Below are 20,863 nucleotides of genomic sequence, written 5' to 3'. Positions count from 1 at the left end.
AGCAATGCACAGGTCTGATTCACACAGTCATTTAAAACAAGATGCATTTTATAGAATACCAATTACAACTGATAACAATAGATTAACTAATCAGAACTGTGATTTAGTACAGTGCCTTGCGAAAGTATTCATACCCCTTCATTTTTTTTCCACATTTTCTTATGTTGTTGCCTTATGTTAAACTACTTTAAATTACTTTTTTCCCACATCAATCTACACTCCCTACTCCATAATGGCAAAGCAAAAAAAATAGGTTTTTAACATTTATGCAAATTTATTAAAAATAAAAAAAAACTGAAAAGATCCCGTTGCATAAATATTCATACCCTTTTCTGGGACACTCGAAATTTAGCTCAGGAGCATTTATATTGCTTCTAGATGTTACTACACTTGGAGTGGAGTTAAACTGTGGCAAATTCATTTGAATGAGTCTGATTTAGAAAGGCACACACCTCTCAGAAAAGGTCTAACGGCTGAAAATGCATATCAGAGCAAAAACCAAGATAACTGCCTGTAGAGCTCAGTGACAGACTTGTGTTAAAGGATAACTATTGCCAAAAACCCAGGCGATACTTTGAGCAAAGTTTCATGGTGTGTCGAGCCTTCTTAGTGTTATAAAAATATTGATTTTGATGCGCTCAAATTTATGCCCCTAGTACTCCCATTCACCGGCCATTGACCACAAAACGAAATCATGGTCAATCTCAAAAACGGCTCGTTTGTTGTAATTATGCTTTTAGATATAAGTTTGTCTCGTTTACAGTAAAAAATAAAAATAAAAAAAATAAAAAAACAGCCCAGGTTGCATTTTGGCAATAGTTATCCTTTAATGAGAACCACCCATTTAAATATGAGTCAATGACCTACTGGCAGTTTTTCCTCAATTTTAATTCTTCATTTACATATTTACACGGCATTAGATTAGAGCAGATGTTTGATGGCCCGACAGCAACAGTTGTGAAGGTGAGATTAGTCAGTAATGTTTTAAAAGTGGGCTTTAATGAAGGGTCAACTGCCTGATCTAAAGGCTTTAACACATTACCAGGGTATCTGCAGATATGAACAAGTGAAATTTAAGACTTTTTAAGACCTTTTTAATACCACCTTATATGAAATTTAAGACCTAAACCTGTAATGGAAATAGATATTATATTACATGCATATGTGATATTTAATGTGTTTAATGTAAAAAGTAAACAAAATTTCATGGCTGTCATAAATTAAATTTATTACTACGATATACAGTGAACTTTCCATATCAGCAGATACTATTCCACACAAAATATCCCCATAAAAGTACCACTAGAAATATCTGATTTAAAAAAAAAAATTCTGAAGCGATTTTTTTTTTTTTACTTTTGAAATGTATGCGTACCTTTGAAATTTATTTTATGAATTTATCAATAAATTCTAAATGGCTGTTAGCAGTGAGATTACATAATTTACACTGCAAAATTAAAAGTGAGATTAATGTTTTAAATACATTTATTGATTTATAAATATATATATATATATTATAAATGTTATATAAATACTGCGATTCTGTCTGAAGACGCAGAAACTTCCACAGAGGGAGAAAAAAAATCTACAGTTGTTAGCAACTGGCTTTAGCCAAGCCCTATATTCAGTTTTTCCAAGCCCAGTTTCGCTAAACTTGCACTTCCTCATAGCTAAAAAGTTAAATCCATTTGACTTCTGCGGTACAATCCGAGAGAGACTCGCGCCAATAACAGAAAGCTGATTGGCTATTGCATGCTGGTCTCATTTGTAGCTTAAATTCAGCAAATTATATTTGGAATAGTGAAATAAAGAACTACAACACCACGGAAACAACAGAAAGAGAATTTAAATGAGCATTAGAGGTAGCGTTACATGGACATCGGAAAAATAAGACCTGTGTATAATTATTTAAGACCTAGAACAGCGAATTTAAGACTTTTTAAGGCCTAAAATTTTGATTTTTAAATTTTAGACTTAAGACTTTTTAAGACCCCGCGGAAACCCTGATTACTGACCTTGCTGCGGATCCATCTATGAGCCACGCTCACTTTGCAGCGGGTCGGTGCATTACCTTCAGTCTCTTCCTCTCTAATCGATACTCGAGACGTGTCGTCCAGGAGCAGAGCGCTCTGAGGGAACATCAGCGGACTGACGGGATCCAAACACTGCTGTACTATTAAACTCATCTGAGCCAGAGCTCTCAGGCCATTCAAGTTCTCTCTGAAACTTTACAACAGAGGTGGGACCAAGTCATTGCTTTGCAAGTCACAAGTAAGTCTCGAGTCAAGCCAGACAAGTCCCAAGTCAAGACGGGCAAGTCCAAGTCGAGTTGCAAGTCCTCAACTTTAAGCTTCAAGTCCTAAACAAGTCACTAGGGCTGTTTGCCCAAATTAGTGTCTCTGTATTAATTACTACAGTAAATTTAAAGTCAATAATAGTCTATAGTAGGTATAATTATAAAAGATAATTAGTGATGTTTCATTGAGGAATTAATCATCGTTTGTGATCAAATACAGGCCTAATTGAATTAATAATTTATTTTAAAGTCCACTGTTTCAAGATTCAGTGATTTTAATGAATCGGTTGAGTCAAATAAAATATATAAATATATATATAAATATTTGAAAGGTTAGCCAATAGGCTACTGCTGTTTCTTCTTATTATTATTATTATTATTATATGTGGTTTATAGTGATTATGTGTAATTTAAATGTCAAAGGGGCCGTTCATAAGTCGCGTCTTTTGCACGCTCAAGTTCGTTATTTCAAATGTAGACGCACGGTATGCACGCTCACAATGGAAGCGGCGCGGTCGCGACCATAGATATACGCGACGCGCATAGAGATAAAAACACCTCACCGCAGGTCTTGTGACAAGAACCAACCAAACAGCTTCATCCTTTTCCTTAATAACATTGAAAGCACTGCCAAGTTGGAGAAACAGCTTATCATAGCTGTACAGGAATAACCATTTTTAAATAAATTTAATAGCAGAGCTACTGCAAGTGATTTTTAATGCTGGAAATCCATTTATCCTTTGCTAAAACTTCCGCCTCTTCATGGAGAGCCGGTCATGGTTGCTTAGATTCGATTGCAGTGAAACATGTCAAAAATAACAGATTAATTCAATAACTGATTCAAGTGCTTTTGATTCACTAATAAGAGCCAAGTGATAAGAATCATTCATTTAGGTTTGCTATGTTTCATGCCATAGATTCAGTAGCAGTGTTGGACTGAACAGTATTTTAGTGTTTGGTACAAAAAATAATGAATAAGAGCCCCTAAAAACTTTATTTTAATTTTTTTTTTTAAATGGAACCGTTTCAGATTAAAAATCACTGAGATTTGGTCATTTTGCCCATTCTTGAGCAATGTTATTCTGTAAAACCGAATCTATTTTTAAGGGGAGACAATGCAGGCAAAAACACTGTTTTTTTTTATGCAGCTGTCAAGTTTGAGATTTTGGGCTTTTTTGGTTTTTCAAGTGTTTTTTTCAGACTAGTGGAAAGAAAACATCCAAAAGATACCGTTAAGTGTTTCTTTTATAGCACTTTATCTATTTGTGTCAATAGGTTTCAATTACAATGCATATTTTTAAAGGCCGTTTTCTTAAAATGAGTTTTTTTCTCCTATACTGAGCCATAAATCTCCACATCGGTAACACTTACACACATTTTTTTAATACATTTTATTCCCCAAAAAATGTAAAAAAAATAAAATAAAAATCTAGGGTCTCCTGTCTGTATTTTCTGAATTATGGCATGACGAAATGAGATACTCAAAATTCCCTCTGTAAAAATGTTTGACTCTAATATGTCAAAAAAAATTAAACAAGAATTTTGAAACTGACTTCATCCGGTGTTTAGATTTTTGTACAAGAAATGCATGCAAATTTCCGCATATTTCATTAAATAATGCCTCATTTGCACAATAAAACCCAACATTTTAGAAAACTTGTAATACAAAAAATGCTTGCAATTATCAATTATCAAGTAATCAATCAACTGAGTAAGTAAGGTGATAACCTTAGTAGTTTTTTTTTTTTTTACCCTGTTCACCTGCAGTGTTTCGCCTTAAATGAATTATCAGTAAACGGGCATAAAACGTAATGCATTTCCATCAAAGGCATGACACATCTCACTTCCGCTAGGGTTCCCAGCATCCCACACTTCTCAGACGGTTTCCGTGCATCGATGGTCACAAACTCTCTCTCTCTCTCTCTCTCTCTCTCTCTCTCTCTCTCTCTCAGTCTCCAGAAGGAACGGTGGCGCTGCCAAAGAGTGAAGTACCCAGCCTGCTCCGCTCCGCTGGCCCATCCTGTGGCTCTCAGCCTGACGGGGCATCAGCAGACACGCCACAGATGTTCATTAACATCACACAAACGGCCCTGACAATCTGCTCTTAGATGACTGCCATCAGTCCTCACGCTCTCCAGAGAGACAGAGAAACAACAGGCAGCGAAGACGCTCAGCTCCACGAGCGCAGTCACTCTCCAGCGCCACAGAAAACAACCACAAAACATGAATCACACCCACACCTAACAGTGACACATGTCATTTCTATACTATGTTTAATCTACTGTGTATGAATAAAATAACCAGGTGACCCTTCTAACAAGTGCAATGTAAAAATGAAATTAAAATCATCTACAGCGCTGTCACTTCATGAGCATTTTACCTTTTAATCTGACAAAAACTATTCATGAGTCATATCTTATATACACACAGAAACTGAAAGGTCTTCACTGCAAGCCGTCAAAGTATGGTTTAACTTGAAATATCTTAATGTAGTAGTAATAATAACAACAACAACAATAATATTTAAAATAAAATTACTACATTTTTCTTCCTTTTTGAGAATTTCGAAATCACGGTCAATCTCAAAAATGGCTCGTTTGTCGTAATTATGCTTTTACATATAAGTTTGTCTCGTTTACAGTAAAAAAAAAAAAAAAAACAGCCCAGGTTGCATTTTGGCAATAGTTTTCCTTTAAAAAGATAAGTAAAATTTATTTTACACCTTTTGGTTAACAAAATAATTACCATACACAACACAATTTTTTAAATAAATATTATATAGGGCCCTATTACTGTAAATAATTCAATTAATTAGTCAAACTTTATTATTTAATTAATTACACATGCATTTTGATTAAACCATTAAAATGGGCAATCCAGAAAAACTGAATTTGGTAAAAATAAAACTAAATTTGAGGAAAATAAAATAAATAAAACATATTTCATATTTTCTTATTTCATAATTTTTTTTCTTCTAAAAATGTCATTTTTGATACTTTGAACTTTGAATAAACTTTTTTTTTATTATTCAATTAATTAGACATGCATTTTGATTAAACCATTAAAATGGACAATCCAGGAAAACAAAGAATTTGGTAAGAATAAAACTAAATTTAAGGAAAATAAAATAAATAAAACATTTCATATTTTCTTATTTCATAATTTTTTTCCAAAAATGTCATTTTTGATACTTTCAATAAAATACTATTAATGTATATATTATTTGTACAAGTTTAATTATTTGAATTAATTAGACTTTAAAAAAAAAAGTTAATTTAAATTTAATTCAGTTTATTTTTACCATTAAAATGTTTAGACCACTTAAACCAGAATGCAAACAAAACAAAACAAAATAAAAAATAAAATACAAAACAAAATAAAATAAAGCAGATTTCATTGGGACCTACCTAATGCATTATACAACCAGAAAATCCAACAAATCAATGTGCTCAACGTGAATTTCCATTCATAAAGAACAATGAAGCTACTGTAATGACACTTGCTTAAATATGCTACCATCTTAAACTATTATAGATTTACATATATTTACATTTATGCACATTTTTATTCAAAGCAACTCAAGAGGAACAAAAACACAACTAGATTAAGAAAGCAGTATAAGAGTACTACTACCATTTTTAATACAGTACAATAGTATTGAACTTCAAATAAAGCTAGCAAGTCAGTCTACAAATGGTTTATTTATTAGTCGTTTCATAATAAACTGGCACATGGCAGAATTTAATAATTTAAAACTGAAAAAATCACTTTAAGTGTTTGATTTGGTAAACACTGACTAGGGCTTCATCTGTTGTGTTTAATAAAAAAATGGTGAGAGATGTTCAGTCTCAGAAAGCCGTTTCAGTGAATTTGGACACAGATGGTGACCAACTGGAGATGTGTCAGATCTGAAGGTCAGGAGGCCTTGAGCAAACACGCTTATTACTGGAGCTTCTGGCTTCATATAGTCGAAGGCCTTAAGGTGTTTTCAGCTCACGCATGATCAGAGTGACCAGAGACTTCAAGAAGAGTTGATTTCAGCAGTTTAGCTTTTAAAAATCCTTTGAATCTCCTTCAGTGAGCATCTGAACATGCAAAACCTCATGTTGTTTCAAACAGTTATGACTGTAAATTCTTTTGAACAAAACAAGTACCATGAAATATATTTAGATGTTCTACGATATACACCACTATCAGTCAAAAGTTAAACAGTAAGATTTTTAATGTTTCTTAAAGAAGTGTTTTCTGCTCACCAAGCCTTGCATTTATTTGATCTAAAATACAACAAAAACAGTCAAATTGTGAAATATTTTTATTATCTAAAATAACTGCTTTCTATATGAATACATTTTTATAATGTAATTTATTCCTGTGATCAAAGATACATTTTCTGCATTATTACTCCAGTCTTCAGTGTCACATGATACTTCAGAAATCATTCTAATATGCTGATTTTGTATTTATTATTATCAATTTTTAAACAGTCGAGTGTTTTTTTCAGGATTATAGAAATTAACACTTTTATTTTGCAAGGATGCTTTAATTTGATCATAAGTGATGATAAAGACATTTATGTTGTTACAAAAGATTTCTATTTCAGATAAATGCTGTTCTTCTGAACTTTCTATTCAAAGAAACCATACAAAATTCTATTCTGCTGTTTTCAACCTAATAATAATAATAATAATAATAATAATAATAAAATAATGTTTTTTGAGCAGCAAATCAGCATATTAGAATGATTTCTGCAGGATCATGTGACTGGAGTAATATATGCTAAAAATCCAGCTTTGATCACAGGAATAAATTACATTTTAAAATATATTCAAATAGTAAACAGTTATTTTAAATAGTAAAAATATTTCAAAATTTTACTGTTTTTGCTGTACTTTAGATCAATTAAATGCAGGCTTGGTGAGCAGAAGAAACGTCTTAAAAAAAAAAAAAAAAAAAAAAAAACATTAAATATCTTATAGTTCAAAAACTTTTGACTTGTAGTGTTTCGCAATATGAAAAAAATACAAGAATTTTCACCAGAGGCTAAAATTAACCATTCTAGAGTTAGTAAGCAGATTTTTTTTTGAGTAGTGCAACTACATAGAGAATGTAAAAAAATAAAAATGAATAAAGAAATTAGCTTAGTTGTAATAATAATAATAATAATAATAATAATAATAATAATAAATAATTTTTACTTGCCCAATCAAAATTTTCACTGGCCCCATCACAAAAAAAAATTATAATAAATAAATAAAAGTTAAATAAAATAATATATAATAATAATAATAATAAAATAAATAAAATATGTGCATGCATATATTAAAAAAAAAGGAAGTTCAGCTTCTTATAAGCTTTCTTTTTAGAACAGCATTCACAAGATACTAAAAAAAAACATGAGCATAACAAACACAACTACTCTGTGCATCTTCATATATAAAAACAATGGAAGAGCAGTGCAGTGAAGTGCGAAAACTCATTATGTGTAAATGTCCCCAAACTTCCAACCACTTATATATATTAAAACAAAGCATGTATTGCTTAAACATAAATATACAAATCATTCTGTTTAAGCCAATTGGTAAAGGCAACAAACAGATCATCACATTCAACTATTATGCATATTAGCCCATTTTTTCCAAAGATGACCGAAATGAACCACTTGAATATATACATGAGGTCATTTCCCACCACACCTCACTGGGTTGGGTTTCCACACCAAACACGCCTGACTGTCAAACACAAACACTTTAAACAAGACTAGTGCAAAATGCAATGGTGGAAATGTGTCAGCCGGCAGTGATTATGCTTTATGTTAGCAACATTCGAGAAAACAGAGTGAAACATGGCCCAAACATAGCGAGTAAACTTCAGTTTAGCTATTTGTTAGACAAAAATGTAAAACGGAGCCAAGCTGTTTACATCTTAATCCACATTAACCCTCTGGTTGTGTTCAGATTCCTGTCACACCTTTGACTCCAAACAACTGCTTATAAATGTCTCATTATGCTATATTTCACTAAATATTGGATTCAATCTTTTTGTCAACTTGTCGTTTTTTTGTAGGCCTCATTTATCTGAAAGTATGGTTCTTTGTTTTTTGAGTAAATAAAGATTTTTAATGAATAATTTTCACAATATGGGATAAAAAATAAATTAAAAAAAAGATTAAATTTGTCACACTAGTGTGCTTTAATGTTTAATCAGGAAGTTTGCTTTTAAATGCTTAAAAAGTCACACTTGTGTTCCCTGGTCAAAAATGACTGAACTTCAAACTATTGTTTATAAATGTCTCATTATGCTGATTTAATCTTTTTGTAAACTTGTTTTCTTTTATTTAGGACTGGTTTGGTGTTTCTATTTGCATCTGATTAATCGTAGGCCTCATTTATCCAAAAGTATGGTACTTTATTTTTTGAGTGAAAAAAGGTTTTTAATTAATAATTTTCACAATATGAGATTAAAAAAAAAAATTAATGCTTTAATGTTTGATCAGGAAGTTAGCTTTTAAATGCTTTTATTTTGTACAAAATTGCCACTTGTGGTGTTCCTGGTCAAAAATGACCGGACTCCAAACAAATGCTTATAAATATTTCATTATGCATTATGCTATTAAAATGGGATTTCTCTTTTTTTCACTTAAAAAAATAGGTCCCTACTCGCAGATAAATGAGGCCTACGATTAATCAGACGCACATAGAAACACAAAACCAGCCCTAAATGAAAGAAAACAAGTTGACCAATAGAATGAATCCAATATTTGGTGATAATATAGCATAATGAGAGATTAAAAACCAATTGTTTGGAGTCCAGTCATTTTAACCAGGAACACAAAGTGTGACTAGGTGAAATAAAACACAACCAGAGGGTTAACAGAATTTACGTGCGCTCAAGGCATTCATCAGCGATTTCAGAACTAATGTTTCACAATATTAGCTTTACTTTCAATCACGACTATTGTAGCATTGAAGGATGGCATTCATTGAGTCACGTCTGTAGTAGAAGATCTTTAGGTAAAATATGTGACTTTATTCACAGCAATTAGTCAATCCTGGCAAATCAAGTCAGTGGAAGAGGCCGTCGCAGCCACTTCATTCCAACATAAACACCTCATTAGTTTGCAGAGAAGCCTCGCCTGGGAACCGACGCGACTGCATAATGTTTACATGACCATCCCTTGGCTGTGCTGGAATCCGTTCGGCTGTGGTTTTCCGAATCCCTCCCTTTGCAGTTTCACACTGCCGAACCGAGGGATGATATTAAGACATGAGGAAAAGTTTGGGTTTGGCAAGATCTTGGAGACCAGAGCGGCCCGAAACGAGTGATGGATCGATTGCGTTCTGCTAGAAGAGACTTGGATTGGTCTGGAACACACTGTAAGAACTCAACAACCCTTCTTTAATAAACTCCACTTATTATTTTGCTCTCAGCCGCAGCACTCACGGCCTTGATGTTTTTTAAAATGTGTTTTGGTAAGATAGGACTGCAATTTCTTGCCATAACCCATCAAAAAAATAAACTATAACAAAGAGTTACTGACTCATTTCCTTCTATTGAATTCTGATGAAACAAATGCAAAAGAAGTGCTTTAAAGTGTCGTTCAATGACGTGAAACAGCTTCTCCGAGGCTTCAGATAAACTGACCTTTTAAAATGGAAATCAGATTAGGATGTTAAATAAGACAGACTGACATATCCAATGATTCTGGTCTTTAGATGTGATTCAACATCTCTTTTTTAAATTGCATCTATTGGCTTTTTTCACCTGTTTGAGTTTGAGTTCACCAGACAGCTTGATTGCTTATAAAAAATACATTTGAAGGAGCATTTGTGCTTGGCAAATTTTACTCAAATTTCACAATTACGCCACTAACAAACTGAACTAAATGGGACATTTTGAACGACTGACTTTGAAACTGCAATATTTTATAATATATTAGTTTAAAAAAGGTATATTTTACAGTGCAGAGTTCAGAATTTGTTCAACAATCAGTATAAAAAGATTAAAAAAACAACACTAAAAACAATTCATTATTAACATATTTGATGTATTTAAATGGAAAATTAACCCAAAAATAAAAATTATGTCATTAATTACTCAAGTTGTCCCAAACCTGTATGAGTTTTTTTTCTTCTGATGAACACAAAAGATGATATTTTAATCAAAGTTGGTAACCAAACAGCTGACGGTAGCCATTGACTTGTATGGATAAACTCAAGTTATGGATTTACTAGGAATGTAAAAATATCAAAATCTCACAATATGATAATATCTTGATATAAAGTCCACAATATGATATTTATTGTGATATTTAAAAAAAAAAAGACAAATTAAAGATTTTTTAAATTTTTTAAATTAAAGTCTTCTATCTAAAGCACTTTGAGAGTTCAAAATTAAGAGTGCTATACTGACTCTGTCTAAATTACATTCACACTTGTGTGGAGGCCAAACGAATTTGAATATAATAATAATAATAATAATAATAATAATAATAAATACAGCTGCAAGCAGCAATTACGGGGACAAGCACTAAGCAAGGGAAGCATCAGAACAAGTGCAGCAATGAGTAATTAAAGCCATTTTAAGGTGATTTTAGTCAAAATGGGTGAAAAATCGTAAGAACAATCACTTGTAATACAATGTAAACAGTTATCACTTTTGATAACAAGGTGGCACAGTCTCAAAACGTTTTGAATACTTTCAGGTCATGGTCTTGATGGTGCATACAAAGTTTTGTAACGGTACACCAATGCATTGGTAAAAATGTAGCATTTTATATCATAATACTCTATTGTAGTCAATGGCAATTTCATGTTTTGTTAAATTATAGCACCACCAAGAGGCACAATCCCACCCAATTTTGTGTGTGTCCTTAGAGTGTTCCCATACATATGTGTGCCAAATTTGGTGAAAATATCTCATTTCGATGCCCAAAATGGCTGACAAACTGGATATGGTTTGACTCGGCATGTTGCACCAAATCGAGACCAGTTTCGAGATTTTTGGCCGAGCCATTGAGAAGTTATAAGCAAAAATAGCCTTTTTTTTATTTCCTTAACCACTAGCTCATGCCGTTTATAACATGCACCAAGTTTGGTCTCAATACGCCAAACCGTTGGGAAATTACAATACTTCTTTTCTAATTTCTACACTTGAAAGAGATATTTTGAATTTGGACTGCAGTAATATTACCCATTTAAACCGCTAGCTTTTAGCAACTCATACGGCACTTTTAAGCTTTTATTTTGATGGAAACAGCAGTAGAGCTTTTATTTTGGGGCAAAACTCCAGCTTCAGTGAATACGGGCTTACAAAATCACGTCTCACTACAAATCTGGTGAAATGCTGTAATCATCTGCTGTGAAAATAAAGCATAACTGGTGACCACTCTGTTCCCAAACATGCGCTAAACTCCCAGTAAACTCTAATAAAATGGTTCACCGGATTCACTGTGACACGAGCCGTTCTGTGGTGCGAAAAACACTGGATCATGAGCTGATAGCCTGAACGAAGCAGACTTCATGAAGGGATTTTAAAACGGATTTACTCAAGTTTCTTACTTCTTCTAAAGACAAAAAAAGATATTTTGATGAAAACAGTTGACGGTAGCCATTGACTTCCATAGTATGGCAGTCAATGGCGACCAGCAACTGTTTGGTTTTCAACAGTGTTGGTGGTAACAAATCTGATTACTTCTTTCAATCGCATTACTTTTTCAACTGTTTTCCCATGTATTGACTGACAGTGCTCGTGTTGCCATGTTGAGAAAAATTGGAAATAAATGCCGAGGCGTTGTCTTTGCTGTGTAAACATGATGTTACTGTAGTTCTAGACTAAATGTCAACATGCATTTACTCATCTCACTTGCACAAAAACTAATTTAGTAATCCTCATAATGAACACAAACAGTGAAATGCATTCAAAACATGATGCAAACCTGCAATAATTAAATACACTACCAGTCAAAGGTTTTTGAACAGTACATTTTTTAAAGACGTCTCTTGATTCCAGTCATGTGATCCTTCAGAAATCATTCTTATATTCAGATTTGCAGCTCAAAAAACATTTATTAATATTATTATTATTTTGAAAACAGGGGAGAATTTTTTTTTTCAGGTTTCTTCAATGAATAGAAAGTTCAGAAGAACAGCATTTATCTGAAATATATTTGTTTTGCAAAATTTATAAGTGTCTTTATCAGCACTTTTAATCAATTTAAAGCATCTTTGCTAAATAAAAGTTTTAATTACTAACATTTATTTTCCACAAAAATAATGTATAATGTTACAAAAGATTTTTATTTCAGATTAATGCTGTTCTTTGGATCTTTATATTTATCAAAGAATCCTGAGACAAAAATGTACTCAACTGTTTTGAATATTGATAATAATAACTTTTTTTTTTTTTTAGAATTCTGAGGGATCACATGACCTTCAAGACTGGAGTAATGATGCTGAGAATTCAGCTTTGATCACAGGAATAAATTACAATTTAAAATATATTCAAATAGAAAGCAGTTATTTTAAATAGTAAAAATATTTCAGAATATTACTGATTTTGCTGGATTTTTAATCAAATAAATGCAGGCTTGGTGAGCAGAATAGACTTCTTTAAAAATCTTACTGTTCAAAAACTTTTGACTGGTAGTGTATATTAAATAATACAAATATCGCTTTATGCATTTAATGCTGACCTTCAATGATCCAATCCAACCATACTAATATGCAAAAATTACTTTAGACGACGATAACATTTGTTTTCCTTCAAAATATCTACTTCTGTGCTTAGCAAAAAGAAAGAAACTCATACAGGTTTAAAACAACTCGAAGGTAACAAAAAGATGACCGAATGTTCATTCGTTATATGAACGATCCCTTTAAAAAGAGTCATCTAACTCTTACCTAATTCGTATTAATCACTTTGCTTTTAAAAATCTGAGAAATGATCCAACAGCCAAACCAGAAACTCAGCTGGCTTTGCTCTAAATGACAACATCAGTGTTGTTGTACTTTCATGAGTCACACCTTTGCAGAGCGAGTATACATTACTCCAGAATAGCTAACAAAGAGCGGCCCTCATGTATTTTCTGGATCGCGCAGCCAGATTCTCCTCATGTGCAGGCGATTTGCATTCGACTGCAGGAACTTTGGCCGGCAGTGTAATGACTTCAAAATCCTGCACTGCGCTGCCAACGTTATTACAAACTCCGCTGAAGTGAAGGTTATATAACCTGAAACGCTGAAACGCCAGAAAAGCTATTGCAATATTGGCGACTTGATGTGAGGGGAAAACAGCTCCTAGCATTGGCTGTTTTACAGCTTTTCGATTCACCTACCTCTGCTGGGGTGGAAAATTCTTCCCTGCCGTCCACCGCCTGATTAAACACACGTGTTCGACCGGCCGGAGCTGCTCTTTCCTCTGACAATGAGCATGTCAACAATGGAAGAGTGAAGAGATACTGCTAAAATAAAAGACACTGCACTAACATCATTATGTGGTGGACAGCGGACTATATGTACTGAAGCGTTTCTGTCCAAAATCAGCATTCTGAAAGTTCAAACATAACAGGCAGGGCTGCTCGATTATGGCAAAAGTCATAATCACGGTCAATATTGTAATCACGATTATTTAACACGATTATGAGTGGGTCTGGGACTTTATATGACTGATTCGTTTAAAGAAAGCAATACAATAATAACAACAAAAAAAGATACAAATGAAACTTTTTTTTGGAAATTTTATGTAATTAATTGAATATTGAATGTAAAATAAAACATCAGAGTCTTCACTGTAAGAACAAAAGTGAATGATTCAGTGAAATTACGGTATTTAACTGTAAATTTAACTGAAAACTGTAAAACTTAAAACATAGCTACCGTATTTTTTACGGTATAATTCTGGCAACCACAGCTGCCGTTTTTTACCGTAAATTTTACGGCTTTTTTTTTTACAGTGTACTTTGGATAAAATTTCTCAATGTTAGTGTAAAAAAAAAAACTCTTTTTGCCTTTTTAGAGCGAGCTATTTTGTTGCATGTTCTTTTAAATGCTAATGAGCTTTGCTGGCCCCGCCCCTCTCTGCCGTGAGATGATGAGCCGTAATGTTTACTTTAGCCGCATTTAGCTGCAAAACTTGCTAGGAAGCACATTATTAAGAAAGGCCATTTGCAAAGATGCATTAAAAAAACCCTCCTACTCACTGCTGGTGTGAAGCTGCATCACAAATGATTTGCACGAACAGTAGATGCATATGTAGATCGGTATCGGCGCTTTCCCTTTAAAAACAAAAGTAACGTTAATCCTCTGCATCTTCAGCGGCTCAGATGTCAGGAGTAAATGAGGACTGCTATGTTCATTATTACATCCAACAACAGAACACCTCAATCGTTCAATCTGAGACTTTCTCGTCTTCCCCTGCACCTGAGTCACACAATGGCGATTGCAGTCGGTGAGGGTGGGTCTAAGGTAAGGCGCTCATGTCAATCAACTATTATGGGAGTGGCTTCTGTCTGTGTGTCGTCACAGCCACAAGAAGCTGAGAATGACCAATTTTAAAAAGGGGATATTACTTTTAAAGATTAAAAAAATACCACTGGGTGGATTTTTATCATTGTAGGGTGGTTGTGCACACAAACATGTGCCAACACACATTAATGTTCAAACAACATGGAAAAGTGAGTTTTGCATCCGATGATCCCTTTTAGCACAGAGACGGCAGAAGGAATATTACTTGTAGCTTTAAGAGCTGCACGGATCCAATATACTGTTACACATGTATTTTTATTCTCTACTGTTTATGTTAATTTGAGACATAACCGATGAAGGTTTTTATGAATAATCCCCAAACGCCGCATATTGACATATATTTGCATGCATTTAAACATTCAGGTATGCATCTTAAGCTAACGTTCACTTTACTTGTCCGTGTTCTGTTCCTTATCTGAGCGCATACACAGAACAGTGCAAATTCTCTTTCATGCTTTTAAAAACACAACATCAAATAAACACTAATAAATCAAGCACGTCTCATTTTAAGCAAGTTAGGGCTGTACAATTAATTTAAATTTGGTTTTGATTTCGATTTCTCCTTCAAACGATCATGAAAATGCAGTAATTGAAATGAGACGATTATTGCGCCCCATTCCGCCCTCTTTCCACTGGTGCGCTTTCGCTCCTCCATAAAAGCCTAATTTCACATGCAAATCAGCTAAATCCTGTAACGTGACTTTCATAAAACGGGACGTGCTTGATTTATTAATGTTTCTTCGATGTTGTGTTTTGAATAGCGCATAAGAAAACTTGTGCTGTTCTGTGAATGCGCTCAGAGACGGAGCAGAACACGGACATTTAAAGGTATCTTTTAGCCCAGGGTGCGCCTAAACGCTCAAATACACGCAACAACATTTCAAAATGAGGCGCTTGGTGAATATTCATGTAAACTGACAAGAGTTATGTCTTAAATGACCATAAACAGTTGAGAATGAAAATATGTGTGCAACAGTATATTGGACCCGTGTGGTACAGCAGCAACACATAATATTCCTTTTGGCGTCTCTGTGCCTAATATGAATAAAACGTAAAAATACAAAGAGAAAAATCACTCACTGCTCTTGAATGAAAGACATTTGTAGTTTTATTAAGAAACAAAGCATGTTTAACTATTACAGTGAAGACCCTGTTTTATTTACATTCAAATAATTACATACAATTTCTGTAGTATTTTTAGACTACTTTAGATTTGCATACAAATATTCAGTTTTTTTTAAAGCAGTCTTTTTTTCTCCCTGTATTGCTTCCTTTAAATTAATCACTATGTAGAGTTTTGGACCCTGTCATAATCGTTTAAATAACCGTGATTACAATATTGACCAAAATAATCGTGATTATGATTTTTGCATCGAGCAGCCCTAATGCAAGTCACGTTCCATGATTTTTCTGATTTGCGTGTGAAATTGGGCTTTTATGGAGGAGCGAAAGCGCACAAAGAGGGCAGAATCGGGAGCAATAATCATATTATCTCGATTATTGTATTTTCATAATCGTTTGAAGCCAAAACTGAAATCAAAACTGAATTTTGATTAATTGCACAGCCCTAAAAACAGGTACTAACTAGAGGTCGACCGATGTATCGGTTTTGCCGATTAATCGGCACCGATAGTTGATTGGCCGACCTATTGGTTATCGGCAAAAATCCTTGCCGATAGTTTTTCCGGGTTGCGTTCTTTGCTGGAGCGGCTCATGCTCCACTCCGCTGTCATAGAGTGTGAGAGGTTAAGCCCCAGACCAATGATTAATGTCAGGATTGTTACCATATATTTGTATTGATTTATATCCAGCTGGTGATATTCTTAGCCAGCAAAGTTGCAGATTTAAGGACATGACGTGAGAAAGCAAACTGTGTTCATTCAGCCGACAGAATCCTGCCAAATCACAGCGCGCCATAGCTTTATAGATTGCAGATCTGTCCCAAATCATTGTTAATGTTGACCCTGGGCTGGAAGATTAAGTATTTTGCATTTAAGAAAATTTTTATATTTTTTTTATTTCTGTAGCTCTAATAATGTCTGTATGCTTCATATAGAGCTATAATTTATGTTTTAGCCTTTTCGTCAGGCAGCGGAAGCATGGTAGTTACGCACTTTATTTTACAATGCCATTTTCCTGTTCTTATTTTATTTTAATAACAAATCAACAAAAATATCTATTAAAAATTAAGATAAAAATTATACAAAACGAAATTCGTCTAAGAAGGGATTTTCCACAAATAAAAACGTACGAAGTGGTCAAAAATTGGTCTGACCCTCCCCAATTCTCCCGGCGTATATTGCCGTCCAATTCATACCACGTCTTTTATGACATTTACAAATTACACAAACTTCTTTCGTAATTAACATATTAAACTGAAACAAAACAAATAATATTTAAAAATAAATGTATAACATAAAATAAATTGTTTCTGAAATGGCTGCAATTAACGATATAGATCGCACTTTCTCTTTCCGTTTGATCTGTTCTTTAATCTAACCTTTGCCGCTTTTTTTATCATTCTTGAAGTAAACATTTGCCCGTTTGGTGATTAAATAAACTGTTTTAGATTTCTGCTTGAACTACACAACGTGTCCTGTGTGCGTGTTTGATACCTGCAAGGCTGCAAGTTATCCGTTAACGCAGCGCTGCACTTTTATCCGGTTTCATTAAGGGTGGGTAAAAAAAAAGGATTCTCCGATGCATCGCAATCCTCTCCTCAATGAGCTTGTGTTTTCCGCGCATATGGCACGTCCGCGCACTAGAGACGCGGCGGGCTTCATTGCACAGGATTTGCACTGTGAGCTACATGTGCATTGTTTGACAGTGTGAACTTTCAACCGCAGTTTTTTACTTTACATATGCCTTCATTTCTGCCGTTTGTAATGCAGTATTAGATGCACAAAACTCGCGCACTGACAGACTTTCACTTGTGCTTTGGGTTTGGTCGTCCTAAAAAGCTCTATTGCTGATGCGGTTAAATGCACTTGCATTTTCGAATACTTTTATACGAAACTGATGTACAGTACACAGTCAGTTATGTTTTTAGAGCAGGACAAAACATTTGATAAATCGAAATAGATCTGTGCATTCGTTTTAATGCAGCCTGTTAAAGAAGCTACTGTCAACGATCTCATCAGTAATAATCAAATGATAAAGAAAAAAGAACACTTATTTAAAATAAGTAATTGTTTAAAAAAGAAGCCTGCTTATATAATGGAAAAATCAATTAGATATAAATTGTAAATGAAAATGTAGCCATGTGCAGTAATATTGAAAACTGAGAATGTGACGCATGGTTATATTTAGTTGATATTGAAAATCGTAATTAAATTGAATCTTAATTTTAAGATGGCAGTAAGCCTACTGACATACAGAGATTCCAAATATAAACAAAACATATTGTTAAAATGTAAAGATTCACACCCCTTTAAAATGAGCCCATTAACATCAACTAAGATTGATGAAAGCTGTAGAATAGAAGTGTTGTTCCTTGTTGTTAGAGTCTGTTAATTTCAACATTTACTGTAATATTGTTAAATTTTGAAGTTTATTTTGTTAACATTAATGAACTATGAAATAACTTTAATGATCAATATATAATTAATATGAATATTTTTATTTATTTACAAAGTATGGTTTAGTATTTTTTTTTTTAAATAGTAGAGCACTATTTTAGTTGCCGTTCAGTATCCATTTTCAAAAACTATCGGTTAATTAATCGGTATCGGCCAGTGTGGTCCAACCTAGCTATCGGTATCGGTAAAAACCAATATCGGTCGACCTCTAGTACTAACTGGTATTTTTTTTTTAAGGAATTGCAACACAATTTAAAAAACTTATGTGATCCTATAACATACCACAAAACCAGTCATAAGGGTATATTTTTTATATGAATAAGCTTTCCATTGATGTGTGGTTTGTTAGGACAGGACAATATTTGGCCGAGGTGCAACCATTTATACATTTGGAATCTGAGGGTGCAAAAAATCTAAATATTGAGAAAATCGCCTTTAAAGTTGTCTACATGAAGTTCTTAGCAATGCATATTGCTAATCAAAATTAAGTTCATGGAACATGATCTTTACTTAATATGCAACTGATTTTTGGCATAAAAGAAAAATGTATAATTTTGATAAATATAATTTAGAAATCTCAATTTTTTTAAAAATATGACCCTTATGGTCCCCTTTGTGGTCAAGGGTCACATATAGAATATATATACATATGCAATATATTTATTAATATAGAATGTACATTTGTCATCATTTGAATAGTTCAGACTACGAACAAACTAAAAAGTTCAGGTCACAAAATTCTGAACCTTGTCATTTTCCGAAGCATTTGTCTATTCTTGAAAAGTGTGAAACCAGACTTTGTCGTGACCATGCGGGAACAGTGTTGAGCTGGTTCATTAATCCACAGTTTAGTTCAGTTAAATCTGCCTCTGGCTTCGACATCAAACATGGTGATTAACAAGTACTCAAGGCCAGACAGCTTCCTTTGAACCACAAAATCTGTCAAATATGCCTCCCACCATCACAACCAAACATATAAAAAATCTGTTCAGTTTCTATGAATCACGACCTCATCTCCCGGAGGATGAAATTACCATCAGGCGCTCTGTAGCTCCACGACACCTCATCACTGTCATTCATCAGCGTTTGATAAACAATGCTGGAGGGCAGGGTGAGAAATTAACCAGGGCTGGGGGCAAAAACTCCAGCCGAGTGACACAAATACAGCAGATATTCAAAACATGGAGACAGACAATTGCCCTACATGAATGACTGCTTTTTAAAATCTGTTATAACAGATCAAGGAATAGTTCACACAAAAATGAAATGAAAATGTGCTCACCCTCAGGCTATCCAACATGTAGATGAGTTTATTTTTTCATCAGATTTGGAGAAATTTAGCATTTTGTCACTTATATGTGACCCTGGACCACAAAACCAGTTTTAAGTCGCTGGGGTATGTTTGTAGCAATAGACAAAAATACATGGTATGGGTCAAAATTATTGTTTTTTCTTTTATGCCAAAAATCATTAGGAAATTAAGTAAAGATCATGTTCCATGAAGATTTTTTGTCAAATTCCTACTGTAAATATATCAAAATGTAATTTTTGATAGTAATATGCATTGTTAAGAACTTAATTTGGACAACTTTAAAGGTGATTTTCTCAGTATTTTGATTTTTTTGCACCCTCAGATTCCAGATTTTCAAATAGATGTATCTCGGCCAAATATTGTCCTATCCTAACAAACCATACATCAATAGAAAGCTTATCTATTGAGCTTTCATATGATGTATACATCTCAGTTTTGTCAAATTTAAGCTTATGACTGGTTTTGTGGTCCAGGGTCACATATGGCAATGGATCCTCTGCAGTGAATGGGCGCCGTCAGAACTGCTGATTTCAGCTGTTTTCAGTGAGCTGAACTGCAACTGCATTTCGTTGCCTTGTACTTGCACATGTGTAATGACAATAAAGTTGAATTTAATCTAATCTAATCTAATCTAATATGATTTATTTCAATAGTATATTGTTTAGAGAACCAGTCAATCAAACCTCCTTGGAAAAGCATATTTGTATTTCACCCATTTAAAGCACCCATGCACATTTATTTTGTCGTTATGTCTTTTTGTTGTACAGGCCATTCAAGGTGTAGATGAGTTTGTTTCCTTATCAGATTTGGAGAAATGTATCATTCCATCACTTGCTCACCAACTGATCCTCTGGAGTGAATGGGTGCCGTCAGAATGAGAGTCCAAACAGCTGATAAAAACATCAAAATAATCCACAACTAATCCACATCACTCCAATCAATCAGTTAACATCTTAGGTTGCTGTGTGTTTGTAACAAACAAATCCATTATTAAGATGTTTTTAAACTAAAATACGAGTCTATAATCTACAATGCTTTCTCCAGTGAAAAGTCCATCTCCTATTGTCTCTCGCATCAAAATCCAATTTGTTTAGAGTGGTTTTGGGTTGTAAATAGTGCTTGATCTGTGCAGATTTCTCTCTTGATTCAGACCGGA

The 20,863-nt window shown here is 33.7% G+C and overlaps 1 protein-coding gene across 1 annotated transcript in view; it reads right to left on the bottom strand.

Annotated features, from left to right (window-relative positions):
* arid4b (AT-rich interaction domain 4B) overlaps nucleotides 1–19,475 on the bottom strand; it is a 90,361-nt gene extending 70,886 nt beyond the window's left edge. The window contains exons 1-5 of the mRNA XM_073834554.1: nucleotides 19,430–19,475; nucleotides 13,629–13,711; nucleotides 7,985–8,025; nucleotides 4,289–4,330; nucleotides 2,016–2,226 (exon numbers count right to left, since the gene is read on the bottom strand). Of these exons, the coding sequence (XP_073690655.1) occupies nucleotides 2,016–2,226; nucleotides 4,289–4,330; nucleotides 7,985–8,025; nucleotides 13,629–13,711; nucleotides 19,430–19,475 (423 nt within the window). The remainder of the gene's footprint in view (nucleotides 1–2,015; nucleotides 2,227–4,288; nucleotides 4,331–7,984; nucleotides 8,026–13,628; nucleotides 13,712–19,429) is intronic.
* Between the last annotated feature and the right edge of the window lie 1,388 nt (nucleotides 19,476–20,863).

Source organism: Garra rufa, chromosome 2 (genome assembly GCF_049309525.1).
Source record: "Garra rufa chromosome 2, GarRuf1.0, whole genome shotgun sequence".
In the NCBI taxonomy this organism is placed as follows: domain Eukaryota; kingdom Metazoa; phylum Chordata; class Actinopteri; order Cypriniformes; family Cyprinidae; genus Garra; species Garra rufa.
The sequence above is the reverse complement of the archived record's forward strand: the minus strand, read 5'-3'. Positions and strand labels throughout refer to the sequence as shown.